The sequence below is a fragment of the Pleurodeles waltl genome, chromosome 3_1, assembly GCF_031143425.1.
Source record: "Pleurodeles waltl isolate 20211129_DDA chromosome 3_1, aPleWal1.hap1.20221129, whole genome shotgun sequence".
Taxonomy (NCBI): domain Eukaryota; kingdom Metazoa; phylum Chordata; class Amphibia; order Caudata; family Salamandridae; genus Pleurodeles; species Pleurodeles waltl.
Window position 1 is genome coordinate 1,497,065,845 of NC_090440.1, and position 15,932 is coordinate 1,497,081,776.

At 43.1% G+C, this 15,932-nt stretch overlaps 1 protein-coding gene across 1 annotated transcript in view; it reads right to left on the minus strand.

The window, feature by feature from the left end:
- LRP1B (LDL receptor related protein 1B) overlaps positions 1–15,932 on the minus strand; it is a 4,500,992-nt gene that overhangs the window by 3,481,572 nt on the left and 1,003,488 nt on the right. Inside the window, exon 3 of the mRNA XM_069225083.1 lies at positions 4,141–4,278. Coding sequence (XP_069081184.1) covers positions 4,141–4,278 — 138 coding nt within the window. The remainder of the gene's footprint in view (positions 1–4,140; positions 4,279–15,932) is intronic.

A 15,932-nucleotide genomic window follows, 5' to 3' on the forward strand; every position in this document is an offset into this window, starting at 1 on the left:
GGTCAAGTTGTTGGTAGTCATCCTAGGAGTTTTTGAGAAGCCGATTTGAATAAGTGGAATTATTTAATTTTTTTCTGTCCAGATCAGCAAGTCTTCTAGTAGGGTCCCCGCAAAATATTTTGCCTTGTTGTCGATAAGGGCAATTAGACAATAATTTTTTAGCAAATCTGTTGCAGCTTCGATCATTTTGTTCTTTTGGGGCCCAAATTCTTCCTGACACTCAAGTGGGTTGGCTGCTTCTCTGGGATTAGATGTATTGGCATTGGGGCTCCCTCATGGTGTGTTTGACTGAGAAATTTCCCCACTTGGCTGGTTCCCTTCTGAGGCCTGCTTTTGAGTGTGGTAGTCACATCCACGTAGACGAGGAGCCTGGTGGGCCTGGGGGAAACCGCAGCCAAGTCAGGCACAGCAATCATATTGCGGTATCCTGTCACCCATTCCTTTCCTCAAGGGACAGAGAAGTGCCTTCCTTTACTCTGCCCACCTCAAGGGGCTGCAATGAAGGCATTGTTGCTTGAAAAAAAGAGCCTGCATCTTTTAGAAGGCAAAATATTGTATTGATTTTTGGTTCGATTGAATCCATGCAACACTTCTTGGTGTTGACTCTAGCCCCTCTAGAGCTTGTATTGAATGTCTCCTTCTTGTCAGTCTTCTTCCCAGAACCAATGTCGATGACCATGAGTCTCTGTTTCGTCTGTTTGAGGGACTGAGTTGTTTGCAGTCTCCTCTTGCGTTTTCAGAGTGCATGTTTTGTCAAAGTTGATGCTTAGGTCATTTTCATCAGAATATTTCTGTACTGCCTAACAAAAGTGTTGAAGACCCACTGGAGTGTGACTAATTAAGACTATGTCATCAGCATACAGAGGGCTCGACACTGACAGACCACTTAACCTCAGGCGTGAGTATTGCAGTTGTAGAGTACCATGCACCCTTGTGGCGGTGTGTAGGACAACTAACATGTCAAGGATGGGTCCTGGGAGGCACCAGCTTACCAACTTGCTCCAAAATTAGTGCAGGCCACATGATCGAATGATTGAAGGCTACCCTGAAGTCGATAAAACAAAGATGGAGGTATTGTTTTAGAATTGTTTGAACGACTGAGGTGTTTGCAGTCGCCTCTTGTGTTTTCTTCCTTCATTTCACCCCTAATTTTTTGCTGGGCCTGTCCCACTTGTTCACCCAGATCTCATTGTTGGATCTGATTTAGATTTAGATTGTTGTAGAATGTAGTAGTCCACTAGTACTTGGAGCTGAAGACTGAGAGAGGCTGATTTCCTGCCGGGAGAAGTGAGATGGCTTGTTAGGCTGACTGAGCTTCTGGTCCACCTAGTGAAATAAGATATTACAGTTGAATATGATTAGTTGAGCGAAGCTGCCACACCCCACTTTCCACAGGGTAGGGGGCACAAGCATGAGTGTCGTAGGCTGTGTACAGAAAGGTTTTCCTGTAGGTGGCTGATGCCTGGTGCCCGATGCTCTGATATTTGCTGGGCGGTGCCTCCACACTATACTATCCACCGGTGGAAGGCACAAGCATGTGCATCATTGTCTGTGTCCAGGAAGGTTTGCCTGCAGGTGCCTGAAGCTTGATGCCTAATGGCTAATGTATGAAGTCTAATGTCTGAAATACACTGATATTCACTGGACGGCGCTGCAGCACCCTAACCTGTTCGGTTGGTTGACAAAGGAAGGGGGCATGAGCATGCTCATTCTTAGAAAAAGAGAGTTAAGGCAAAAGGGCAGCAGTTGCTCGACACAAAGGCTCCTGAGGTCTGCGAGGAGTGACTCGTGCTGGTAGGGTCAGGATAGGGCTAAGTCGCAGGCAATGGTAAAGGACACTGGCTTTGGGGCAGGATAAGAAGAGGGAAGGGTCTCCAAAAGCCATCCTGCAGTTCCTTTCAAGTTTCAAGTGGTACACTACTTGCTCACAGGTGCTTCGCGTACGTTCCACTAGCGCTCAGGAAAGTAAAATAAATTTAATAAATAGTTAAAATGATTAAGTAGGTCGAGTAAAAATAGAAAGATATGAATAAGGTGTGTAGTGAGACAAGAGGGTAAAAATTGCTCTGTGGGTCCTCTTTGTTGCCACACACTAATTATGTAGGGCCCAACTGAAGGGAGGAGGAGATTCCAGCCGAATTCCAGCCAGATTATGTCATCTTGGCATCAGTAGATGCATGTGATTTGACAATGGTACTGTCCAAGGAGGCTGCAGCAATGGGAGCGGCTAGCCAGCAAGGTGAGGCGAGAGGTGGCAAGATGTGTCAAGCAGCAACAATGGTCCCGCTGTGGAAACAAGCTGTACTGCCCACTTTCATACCATGCAGCAGGACCCAGTTTCTGAACCCTTTAAGCCTAATATATCTCCACCCCCAACTTACTGCCTTACTGGCTTGCCACCCTCTCTATGCCTGTGGTGCTGCTGTTTCCCCAGCAGGAAAAGTGGGTGGGCAGCAGCGGGTGGCAATGGCTGGGGTGCAGTAGGGCAGAGAGGGTCGCGGGCCTCTAGGAATCCAGTTAGTAACAGCCCAGACTGGGCCAGTCAGCCTTCGTGGTGGTCCAACTTGTGCTCCTCAGAAGAGTGCCAGCCTCCTTCGCCTGCAGCATGCCCACCTCACCCCTCCTCCCACATAGCGTAGTGTGGTGTATGGCCCTTCTTGGACAAAAAGATCAACAAACCTTATTACAGGTGACCTTGAACATCATAATGCCCTGCGTCGATGGGGTAATTCTGACACATCTTCCGGTTTGTCTCCTGCTTTTTCTCTCAATGAGATAGCAGGCAGACAACAGAAAGCATGCAAGGAACACTTCTTTATTACATTTTTCCTGAGATTCTCATGATTGCTTAAACTGTCTACAGTAAAACAATGTATGCATTTGGGAGTACTGACCCATACACAATCTCAAGAATTGATATGGTATACATTAACGGTTTGTGACTGTATTTCTGGTTGCAAACCAGTTACAGACTATCAAGTTGGGATGGTAACCGATTTGCAAATGGGAAGTGGTGTCCTTTGGACCTCTTTCCCCTTGTAAACTGAGGTGGTAACCGCTGGGAGAGACTTCCACCCTGCACTCACCAAAGTTTTCCAAAAGGGAAAAACAGTTTCCTTTAGGGGCCTAAGGCTGCCTTAATAGAAAAAAGTTTTGCATTTTGAAATACAATAATCACAGGGATTAGTGGTCTGCTGTTCCTTGCAGTCCACTTCCATGTGATTGTATCAAATCACAGGGAGTCAAAAGATGTGACTTGCCAAATGAATATTAATGAGGCAAGTCTTGCCCTATGGTTGACTGCAATTTCATATTTTCAGAACCTGGCTATTAGTACATTGGTCAGTTCTCAAAATGCAATCCTGATCGCAAAAAGTCCCTTATTCGTATGTCAATCTTCTCCTGCTTTCTCTCCCATTTCGATTTGCTTCCTTGTTTAAATTGATGTTTGCATTTATTCCTTAGCTCTGTCTTCTTTTCTTTTTGACCCACTTCTATTCACACTTTCTTTATTTGCAATACTAAATGTTTGTTTTATTGTTTCACTTAATAGCTTCCCCGTGGAAAATGTATTCTAAAATTGTATCACCTATTTTGCTGAGTCAACTTCTAAGTTCAAAGACAATAAAACATGAAATGTATAACAGAAATGTACAGACTTAAATGTGTACACCCACATTAAAGGCCTGAGTTGGGAAGAGGGTCAATGGTGAGGGAGAAAGCCTTAACTCCTTGATAAAAAAGGCCACAAATCTCTTAGAACATTCGACCATCTGAGCGTAAAAAGTTCTATGCCAAACATAGGTTTCCAATCATAATACTTTATTAATATGCCTGGATACATTTTCTCGTTCAGGAACTTTCTTGTCTACTTTTTTTGCATGCTGCAAGAATCCATGCTACCAAATATGGTACAACCATTGTTTCAAAACGGCACGAATGTAGGTATTTACCTCACTTTGCATTGATTCTGCCACACACAAAGACACACCACATGCACCAGCCATACGCACATATACCCCAAACACACATACATAATCGGTCAGCATTTTTTATTAGAAATTAAATAGTACATTTGCCCTCATCTTTTTCTTTTATGACTCTCCGACAATAGAGGATACTAGCAGAAGTTTGACTTACCACGGCAATGAACTCCTTCGTCGTATCCATCAGAACAATCATAGACACCATTGCATAAACTGGAAACATGAATACATGTTTTTGTACCGATGCACGCCAAATGATTCTTTGGGCACTTGAATTCTGCTTCCTCAGGACCTGCAAATAACAGAAGCAACAGTTAAATCTATGCACATTACTTTTATACTGGTATCCAAGTTATAAGTACCTTTTATTTTGTGATTATAGATTTCAATAGGATTTGGCACTAGAATATCATAATCAGTTTATAGTCCTATACATTTATTGTGTCCTAAATATGATTTAGAGAACCATTACCCCAGCTGAGTTAATAACAGAAATGTGCACCTAATGTAACAATCCTGTTGCAAGCCATATAGAGATATGTAATATTTCCGTCAGATGATAACATGACTGTGAAATTCTGACAAAGAATTGGATATTTTGACGGCTACATTTTACTTTAGATATATGACCTGGATACAATACAAGCAACAAAAATATGCTGTAGCAAAATACTAAAGCTGTCTGTATGCTACAGCGTTAAGACAGCATGGGGCAAGCCAAATGTCACATAAACTGTTTGCAAGAAAGATGCTCTCTATAAATGTTTAAACAGCTCAAGGTTGTAGCAGCTAGCGAGAAAGATAGCTAGATCGATAGATAGCTAGATCGATAGATAGATAGATAGATAGATAGATAGATAGATAGATAGATAGATAGATAGATAGATAGATAGATAGATAGATAGATAGATAGATAGATAGATAGATAAAGCACATTTGTTTAGTTTCATCTATGAGATGTTCACAACCTCCGAGCTACACAAACATCTCATCTTCCCAGTAAACAGGGGACATTTCTTTGGTGCAACTACTAGAGGATTTCCCTTTCTATGGCTTAGCTTCCGAAGCAGCCTGATATGTGTTTTAATTTGTGACAAGCAGCACACCAGGGACGTTTACATTATCAGTGTACAAAAAAAAAGTACAAGGGGGATCCATTTACATTCATTATGTTCAGTACTTATGGGCCAAGCTCAACCCCTGAGCATGACCATAATGGTGGGGGTAACATTGGAAAGGGGAGGTACCCTCCTTCCCTTACTAATGATACTGTTCCCTTGTTTATCAACGGGTAGGGGGTAATTGCAGAAGGGAAATCCCTGAGTAGAGATTCACTCACTAGTCACCAAGGAATATTAAACTTGAGGGGAGAGGCCCCAAGGCATGGTCAATTGCTCCCCCAGCCCAACATTTTACATACAGTATCTCTGCTAACAGGGGGGGATAGAGTGGGGATTTACTTCCAGTCAGCCCAGCCCATGTATCATAACTACACTCAACAAAATCAAATCCCAATTTTCTCTTCATTGCACTAGGGACCGGCTGCAGTAACAGGGCTCTGAGCCAGCCATTACCATGAGAATCTTTCCAATCCTGGGCATTTCCGAAACAAAGAGGCCTAAGGAAATCCAGACTGGAAAGGCTTGTGTGGATCTTAGTATATGTTCTTACCCAGAATGCCCAAGAACTGGCAAGGTTTTGTGGGGTCCAGGACCCAATCCCTGGGCCCTAGGGCCTGAGGAGAGGGAGGGGTGTGTCAATGTACTCCCCCATCACACCCCATCAAGAGACCACCCCGGTTCTCAGAAGCTACCTGAGCTGTCCCCAGCGTGAATCAATGCAAGAGAGGACCGGCCACCCCAAGAGCAAGGAGCATGGTGCAAGGCCACATAGGCAGAAAGAAAAGCAAAAACACAAAGTAAAGTACCTCTCCGCAACGGGAACGGGAGAGCTGGCGCTCTACTATCCATGAAAGCGTGAGGAGCACTCCGGAAGGCTCTGCGGTGCTGGGTCACATTTTATTTAATAAAAATCACTAATTTTTGGTTTGTGGTGGCCCCAGGATAATGGGGTCAAAACTAAAAGGTGGCTAAAGTGTGTGGTGAGTTGCAGGAGCAGCACAGCTTCCCCCTAAAAGGGTTACCAGAGCCCCCACTCTAAGTGGGGTGGGACTCTGAACTGATAACCCTTAAGGGTTTCAATGGATTGCTATGCACTCCTTATGCTGGAGCATGTGCTTTACATCGGGGGGTGTTGCGTTATATAGGGGCAAAGACCATGGCTACAGTCCTTGTGGTCTGAAGAGGTTTAACATACGTCTTCATGTTACAGTCACCACCTAGGGGTGAAAGACTGTAATTAAAAATGTGTTGTGATTATAACTTTGGTGCTCTTTAGGACTATGTTTAAAGTGCATAGTTTTATGCTGAATGTTATTAGCAATGCCTGCTAAAAAACACCCTCTAGGGGTAAAAGGTTACCCTGGTAGGGATCATAAATGTTACATTTTAATTGTGTTATTCATTCTTAAAGTTATGTTGAGCTTACCAGTCACCCAGACATGCTTAGACCCATTCCCTTGTGAATGTTTAAATAATGAAATGATGCTGACAATCATTTATGTTCAAAGTCTCCAAGTTTTATTACACGTTTTATTGCAAATATCAGTGTGTTCATTCAAACTGACATTCCATCATGGCATTTTAGTATAAGTAAAGGCTTTGACATACGATTTTTGATCTAGGCCAGTGGTTCCCAACCTGTGGTTTGCGGACTCCCAGGGGTCCATGACACATTCCCAGAGGGTCTCCAGGCCTGGGCCAGGAGGAAGGCCTCTGAAAAACAGTTGTGTGTTTTTATATTTATTACTTCCTTTGAGCAGTAGTTTTAAAAGCACTGCAAAGTTCATTGTACACCCAGCAGCTTTCTGGCACAAATAAAAGTGTCAAGCTAACTCTAGTGCTTAATGTACTTGCTGAAGGAAGACTGGAGAGTTATCTAGCTTTAGTTTTGACTCAAAGGTAGTGCAGATGGTAATATGCCTGCTGCAAAGAATGTGTTTCATGCGAAGAACAGTATTTTATGTGCACAAGACAGGGGGTTACTGCTTTTGTCACATAGATTTTGTTTCTGTACAATTTAAAAGCTACAATCGCAATCTAACACAGTGAACTATGAACTGCCACAAAACAGTGGCTTGAAACTGGATGGCACAAATTAGAAAGTCGTTTTTTTCCCAGTCTTTAATTTTTCTTATGCTACTAAAAATGGATTGTTTCCATAGAAATACATTCTTATTATTAATTAAAGTCAACGCTAACCACTGTGTTGTCTTCTGAATCCTGAGTTTGTTTTTCACCAGGCGAAGCACTCTTAGAAAATGCCTATCAGTGTGGATGGCGTGAATCTTACACCGTGTAGTCTCCTGTAAAGTGCTCCAAAACCCTACACTAGTATAAGAGGTGCTATAAAACAAATGAATTACAAGTGACAGAGAGGCTATGGAGAGTTGAGAAGCACTTATGGTTTTACTTCCTTTCCCTACCACATATTCATGGGAAAAAGCTTTTGCAGGTCTTATGTACCTTAAATATAAAAACAGAAATTGCTTAGAAAATGTAGAATCTAACCTGAGGTTTCAACTTTCCTAAATAAAAAAACAAACATTAAAAAGTTAGTTGCCGCCATGCAGCACAAACCTTCCCATTACAGTTTTTACATTTTTGCATATTGTTTCCAAATAAAATAATTATATCTTTCGTAATTCAAGTATTTGTTTGGCGTGTTCCTGTTTGTGTATTTTTGTCAATTACTGTTTTAATGTTTGAAATCTACAAATTGCTTGGGGAGCCCCGGTCCCCTATGAGTAGGCTTTGTACTTCACTACCCTGAGAGATTCAATCACTACAATGGAGTGCTTGATTCCCAGTGGAGAACAAATGTGGACCAATTGCTTGTGCAGGCCACACAACTAATATCCCATTTTCTTACAAAAGGTCTTTTGGCTGCATATATATTTGATAAATTTCGACATGTGGCAGTGTAAGTAAATGCCTCCTTGGCATGGTTACCCCCTGACTTTTTGCCTTTGCTGATGCTATGTTTTGATTTGAAAGTGTGCTGAGGCCTGCTAACCAGGCCCCAGCACCAGTGTTCTTTCCCTAACCTGTACTTTTGTTTACACAATTGGCACACCCTGGCATCCAGGTAAGTCCCTTGTAACTGGTACCCCTGGTACCAAGGGCCCTGATGCCAGGGAAGGTCTCTAAGGGCTGCAGCATATCTTATGCCACCCTGGGGACCCCTCACTCAGCACAGACACACTGCTTACCAGCTTGTGTGTGCTGGTGAGGACAAAACGAGTAAGTCCCCACAGGGTGCCATGCCAACCTCACACTGCCTATGCAGTATAGATAAGTCACCCCTCTGGCAGGCCTTACAGCCCTAAGGCAGGGTGCACTATACCATAGGTGAGGGCACCAGTGCATGAGCACTGTGCCCCTACAGTGTCTAAGCAAAACCTTAGACATTGTAAGTGCAGGGTAGCCATGGGAGTATATGGTCTGGGAGTCTGTGAAACACGAACTCCACAGCACCATAATGGCTACACTGAAAACTGGGAAGTTTGGTATCAAACTTCTCAGCACAATAAATGCACACTGATGCCACTGTACATTTTATTGTAACATACACCCCAGAGGGCACCTTAGAGGTGCCCCCTGAAACCTTAACCAACTACCCGTGTAGGCTGACTGTTTTTAGCAGCCTGCCATACTCGAGACATGTTGCTGGCCACATGGGGAGAGTGCCTTTGTCACTCTGTGGCTAGTAACAAAGCCTGCACTTGGTGGAGATGCTTATCACCTCCCCCTTGCAGGAACTGTAACACCTGGCGGTGAGCCTCAAAGGCTCACCCCCTTTGTTACAGCACCACAGGGCATTCCAGCTAGTGGAGTTGCCCGCCCCCTCCGTCCACGGCCCCACTTTTGGCAGCAAGGCCGGAGGAGATAATGAGAAAAACAAGGAGGAGTCACTGACCAGTCAGGACAGCCCCTAAGGCAACCTGAGCGGAAGTAACTCTGACTTTTAGGAATCCTCCATCTTGCAGATGGAGGATCCCCCCAATAGGGATAGGAATGTGACCCCCTCCCCTTGGGAGGAGGCACAAAGAGGGTGTAGCCACCCTCAGGGCTAGTAGCCATTGGCTACTGCCCTCCCTGACCTAAACACACCCCTAAATTCTGTATTTAGGGGCTCCCCTGAACCTAGGAACTCAGATTCCTTCAACCTAAGAAGAAGAGGACTGCTGAGCTGAAAAACCCTGCAGAGAAGACGGAGACACCAACTGCTTTGGCCCCAGCTCTACCGGCCTGTCTCCCCCCCTTCTGAAGAAACTGCTCCAGCAACGCTTTCCCCAGGACCAGCGACCTCTGAATCCTCAGAGGACTGCCCTGCTCTAGAAGGACCAAGAAACTCCAGAGAACAGCGGCCCTGTTCACCAAAGACTGCAACTTTGTTTCCAAAGAAGCAACTTCAAGACAACTGCGTTTCCTGCCAGAAGCGTGAGACTTGCAACTCTGCACCCGACGCCCCCAGCTCGACTTGTGGAGAACAAACACTTCAGGGAGGACTCCCCGGCGACTACGAGACCGTGAGTAGCCAGAGTTGCCCCCCCTGAGCCCCCACAGCGACTCCTGCAGAGGGAATCCCGAGGCTCCCCCTGACCGCGACTGCCTGACTCCCAGATCCCGACGCCTGGAAAAGACTCTGCACCCGCAGCCCCCAGGACCTGAAAGATTGGAACTCCAGTGCAGGAGTGACCCCCAGGAGGCCCTCTCCCTTGCCCAGGTGGTGGCTACCCCGAGGAGCCCCCCCCTTGCCTGCATACATTGCTGAAGAGACCCCTTGGTCTCCCTTTGATTCCAATAGAAAACCCGACGTGTGTTTGCACACTGCACCCGGCCGCCCCCGTGCTGCTGAGGGTGTACTTTCTGTGCTAACTTGTGTCCCCCCCGGTGCCCTACAAACCCCCCCTGTTCTGCCCTCCAAAGACGCGGGTACTTACCTGCTGGCAGACTGGAACCGGGGCACCCCCTTCTCCATTGAAGCCTATGTGTTTTGGGCACCACTTTGAACTCTGCACCTGACCGGCCCTGAGCTGCTGGTGTGGTAACTTTGGGGTTGCTCTGAACCCCCAACGGTGGGCTACCTTGGACCCAAACTTGAACCCCGTAGGTGGTTTACTTACCTGCAAGAACTAACAATCACTTACCTCCCCTAGGAACTGTGAAAATTGCACTGTGTCTAGTTTTAAAATAGCTATATGTGTTTTATTTGAAAAGTATATATGCTATTGTGATTATTCAAAGTTCCTAAAGTACTTACCTGCAATACCTTTCATGCAAAGTATTACATGTAGAATTTGAACCTGTGGTTCTTAAAATAAACTAAGAAAAGATATGTTTCTATACAAAAACCTATTGGCCTGGAATTGTCTCTGAGTGTGTGTTCCTCATTTATTGCCTGTGTGTATGTACAACAAATGCTTAACACTACTCCTTTGATAAGCCTACGTCTCGACCACACTACCACAAAATAGAGCGTTAGTATTATCTCTTTTTGCCACTATCTTACCTCTAAGGGGAACCCTTGGACTCTGTGCATACTATTCCTTACTTTGAAATAGTGCATACAGAGCCAACTTCCTACAGGCAGTCAATGAGTATCTTTCTCATATGTTAAATAATGAGCTTTTTCCTGTGGTTAAATAGGTCCAATGTCATAACTACATTAAGACAGGCAGTGTACAGAGTCTCTCTGACCTGAGAGTGCAGATGTCTACAAGAGCTAATATTTAAGGTATACAAAGGGTGGGTTTTGTGTCTGCCCGTTTCAACCATTGGCTTATTTGGAGGAACATATTCTGATGTTGCCTTAAGTCATTGTTAAACAAATGTTAAAACTGACAAGATGAGTATTTCTCTTTCAACTTTATGCTATTTAGAATATATCATTCTCACTTCCTATGAAGTTTCTGCTTTGTAATGCATGGCCATTGAGTGCATTGAGCACTCTGCTATCACGTTTTGTGACATTCAGTTATTTATCTCTCTAAGCATTGTGAAGAGAAAACAGTATTTTTTCTGCAGCAATCATTTTCTAGGGATTTTATTATGACTTGAGTGCAAGCCTGACAATAAAATAGGCTGACATGACCTCTTATGGCGTTTTGTTAACTAACATTGAACAGCCATCTAGGAGAAAGGCAGAGAAAGGATAAGATTGACAAAAAGCAGTTCAGATGTATACGTTAATGATATCACATTTTAAGGAGTAGGAACTAATTCAAAACCACCAATGCCTCTTCAACTAACAACCACCAACAATAACATGCAGCAATCAATGCCACAATAGCTCCATTAGCATCCCACACAACCAATACCAGTACTGCTACCAATTAAACTAATACCATCACAAGCACAAATATCACTATCCTCACCAACATCACCAATACTGCCACAATTACCAGTACCACTAACATTGCCACATCTGCCATCAATAGCTAAACCACATTAGCAGCACCACCAGTAGTACCACAACCACGATTAATATCACTCTGTGTTCAATATCAATACCACCAATACCACAATGCTAATGCAATCTCTAACACTACCACCATCATCATCAATATCACCAACATAACAATACCATAACGCACCAATACCAATAACACTGGGACCAATGCTGACACCACCAATACCACCAGGACCATCAAACCATGACTACTAATGCCACCACCACTAACACCATACCCCTCCAATGACAATACCTCACAACCACTTGTAATATCATGAATATCACCACCACAGTGCTGCCACCATAACCACTACCAACTCAAACTCACCACCACCACTAATACAATACCAACAGCATGACTGGAAGTATCATCAATGTCACTGATATAACCACCACATACACTACCAATGCTACACTACCACCACCAATAAAACCTTTCCAATACATCACCAGTGCCAATCAGACCACCTCGTCAATACTGCAACTACTAATAATATCATCCAGTTCTATGAGCACCACTAATGTTGCCCACATCAATATCCAAACCATTTGTGCCAGTTCCATTGCCACCACCACAACTAATATGACCACCAAGCCCACTACCACTACCACACATCACTAGTATAACACCAACAATAGTGCCAATGCAATTACCACTGTAAGAAAAAGCCTCTTTTTGCATGATCACCCCAACTTGTTTGATTGATTGACTGATGCCATTGGTTGTTTGACTCCTATCGCTGGGACTTTGCTAACCTGCCCCAAGTGCTTGTGCGCTGATCTCTATAACATGTTGATAATGGCGTTATTCCTATTTGGTAAATGTAACTTAGCAGAAAGCCCCTAGTATATGGTACAAAGTATAAACATCACCTGTAAGTTCAATGTCACTAGTGGACTGCCACCCACTAGAGTGAGAGTGCAAACATGATTGCAGGCCTACCATTGTAGTCCGGTTATGTAGTTTCAAAGCTACAAATTCAACAAATCAAAATAACCCTTTTTTATAGGTCTAAACCTTTCTTTTAAATATGTCAACACTAACCAGGCCTTACTTCCAATGAGGTGGACGCACGTGGTATTCAAAAGTAGGACGTGTAAAAGTATAATGTTAAATGTATCCTCACAATGAAAAGGCCCCAATAGCTATTTGCACTGTAGAAGGGTTGGCTGTTCTATAGGAATGCACGGGGATACAATATTACATTTACTAATTTATATGTGGTGAGAAAGCCCCTACAAATCTTATACTCAGACTTTATGGAATGTTTAATACAGGCCCAATTCACTGGTAAATTCAACTTAAATAATTTGCAAAAAAGCTTTTAAAATGTTTTTCTTCCTCTGCGCATAACCTGTGAAGGCCCATTTCCATAAGCTCTAACAGCCACCCGACAGCTGAATCACCCCCTGATGAGATGTGACAACTGCTGAAAGAGCAGAATAAAGGCCTTTGTTATGGGGAGATGTTCTGTTCCTCTGGCATGACTACCATCTGTGATATATTCTGGAACTTGATTATCTTCCAAAAGGCCTACACTTTCACAAGTAAATGTTAGCTGGCCCCTTGACAGGATCCTTTTTTATTCCCCTTGTCTGGCAGGGACCAATCACAGTGTGAGAAGAACTCCTACTACAACTGCTTTGAACCCGGAAGAGGAGAGGTCATTTCCTTAGGCACACCTCTAAAGTTTACACATGGGCTCTACAGAAGGGTGTCACTGGTTTGGATTTGGCCAGAGAAGGGCACTGTAGGATTGTCTGTCAGAAGCCATACCAGAAATGCTACAAAACATATACTAAACCCAGACATAATTGTAGCGCATCTGGGCAACCTATTCAGAACAATACTGGACCTGCAGAAGAAGGACTTCATCTCCCATTGAGACCTGTGAGGAGATCGGAATGGCTAGATCTGCACCCACTTGTACTTATGTTATAGAAATGGACTCCAAGGGTCAGATGGCTGAATTCCTGTTCATGTCTGGAAGCCATTTTTCCTGACAAGCCCAGCTGACCTGTTCCAAGTAGACTTGCCCTTGACCTTGCTGGGGGCTTCTACTGAAATAAGTCTTAGCTTCCAAGTGCAGTTTCTGAAGTCTTGGGACCCTTAACTGGGTCAATGTGTACTCATCCTAACCTGAAAAATCTGGTGTATAGAAACGTTTTAACTGTTTGGTACTTCTAAATAATTTACACATTTTCGTAAGTTAAACTTGCCTCATTTGTGTGATAGCTACCAGAGAGGGAGCTCATGTTTAAATAACTGCAGCCTTTGCTGCAACTAATAAGAATGGTGACAGTAATACCTGAGATCACTACCCTCCAACAACTAATAATCCACTTTCTCAGAACAACCAATTTAATCATGACAATATTACCACTGACCACAGTGCAAATATAACTACCACCAATGCCAGCACCAGTACCACCGATATTAACACAAATAAACCCACCACTTTTACCTACACCACCACCACCAATATCACCAGCACCCCAGCAACCACCACTACTACTACCAGTATTGGCACTAGAACCACCACCAATACCAACAAAAAAAGCCATGGACACGAATATCACCACCAGTAGCACAGTCATTATTAAGAATAACACCAAAAAGACCATCACTTTAAATACTGGCACTAATACCAGTACCACCTACACTATTCCAGTGCCTCCTTCAGGACTACCGTCTTCAATACCACCACCAATAGTACTACAACAAACACTAACCCACAGACAAATACCTTTAATATCACCACCAAACCAATTACTACCAACACCCCAAATATCCACACTAATACATTTGCCAATATCACCGCCATTTCCAATATCCCCACTAACAATAAAACCACCAAAAATGCTCAACCACCAAAATATTTCCACCATTACCATTAACAATATTACCAATACTACATTATTATACAAATACTATACCACTAATATCACCACTCCAGCACCAATATATGGACCTCCAGCACCATCATAACCAAGATGAATACCATTCTCGACACCACCACACAACTACCACCACCATCAATCCTAAGCTTTGGCAAAACAAATATGCCTGGCTTAAATGACCTATTGTATTGAAGCATTAATTCTGCCTTCTTACCACATATAACCCAGACCTTGTAGGTTGATTTAGAAATTATCTCAAATAGGTGGTGAGATATTAAGCATTTACCAGTTCTATGTCTTTCAATTGTTGATTTATAAGCACTTAAAGTATCCATCTGTTGTAAATGACCATCTATTGTATGGTAATCCCCCTGATTTTGGTCTTTTTCTGAATTCCTTTTTGTTGGCTATAGGATTCTACACATTTTACTCCTGCCAACTACTGGTAAAGGGACTGTGCTCTCCTCTCTAGACATGATAGAAATTGGCATACAACTAATTGGCACATTTAATTGGATTTGTAAGTCCTTTGTATATATTACAACTTGAACCAAGGACCTGTAAATGAAGTTCTACTACAGGTCTCCATGCCAGCCACTGCACCCTGAGTCTTCAGCTTTAAACTGCACTTTCAACCTGGCAAAACAAACCTCTTGCTAGGTGTAAGCCTTCCTTATTAATACTTTCAAATTTCCTTAAAGGTGGGGCCTAAAGAGTGCATTGTATATAAGAAGTAGTGTATATATATTGAATACATTACATGTCCTTGCAGTCTGATCCCTTTAAAATTATTTTTCACTGTGGCAAGGCTGGCTCTCCAATAGAAAACACTGTATTGCACTATAGCAATTTATAGGGCTTACTTTCAGATTGGGTTACTGGAGTAATTCAAACAAACTATTAGCAAAGCCAAATGGTAACTGAATATACACATAAAATGCAAAAAAGTCAAAATCAAAAATGTAATGAACAAGCAAGTGGGTACTAGTATCAAATGTGCTCAGTGGTGTTAGAAGTATGATACAAATGTATGACAAAGGTGTTCAAAGTGTGTACCAAATCTGTAAAGAACAACACGACACCTGAATTATCACAATGAAACAGAACTGTGTGCAAATTGACAATATTTCAATCCTATTGTAAATACAGGATCATCATCAGGACACTGTCAAATATGGAGCACAAGAGAATGTTCCTGAAGTCACAATGTGTAAAAAAGTGAGAAAAGCACATTAATAGAATAGTGTGTAATGTGCAGGACCAGCAGCTCAAGGGTCAAGGAATGGACAGGGAATATGTTGCAACATCAGTAAGGAGGTTGTACTTCACTGGCAATCTTTTTGGACATGGAAGTTCAGTCTTGCAAGTTCTCCAATGAGCAAGACAATTTCAATTTGGGAGCAGATAGAAAAATGGTTGAAAGTCCAATTTAAAGGGCAACTCAGATTTTATTCCACTATTTTGGAAGTT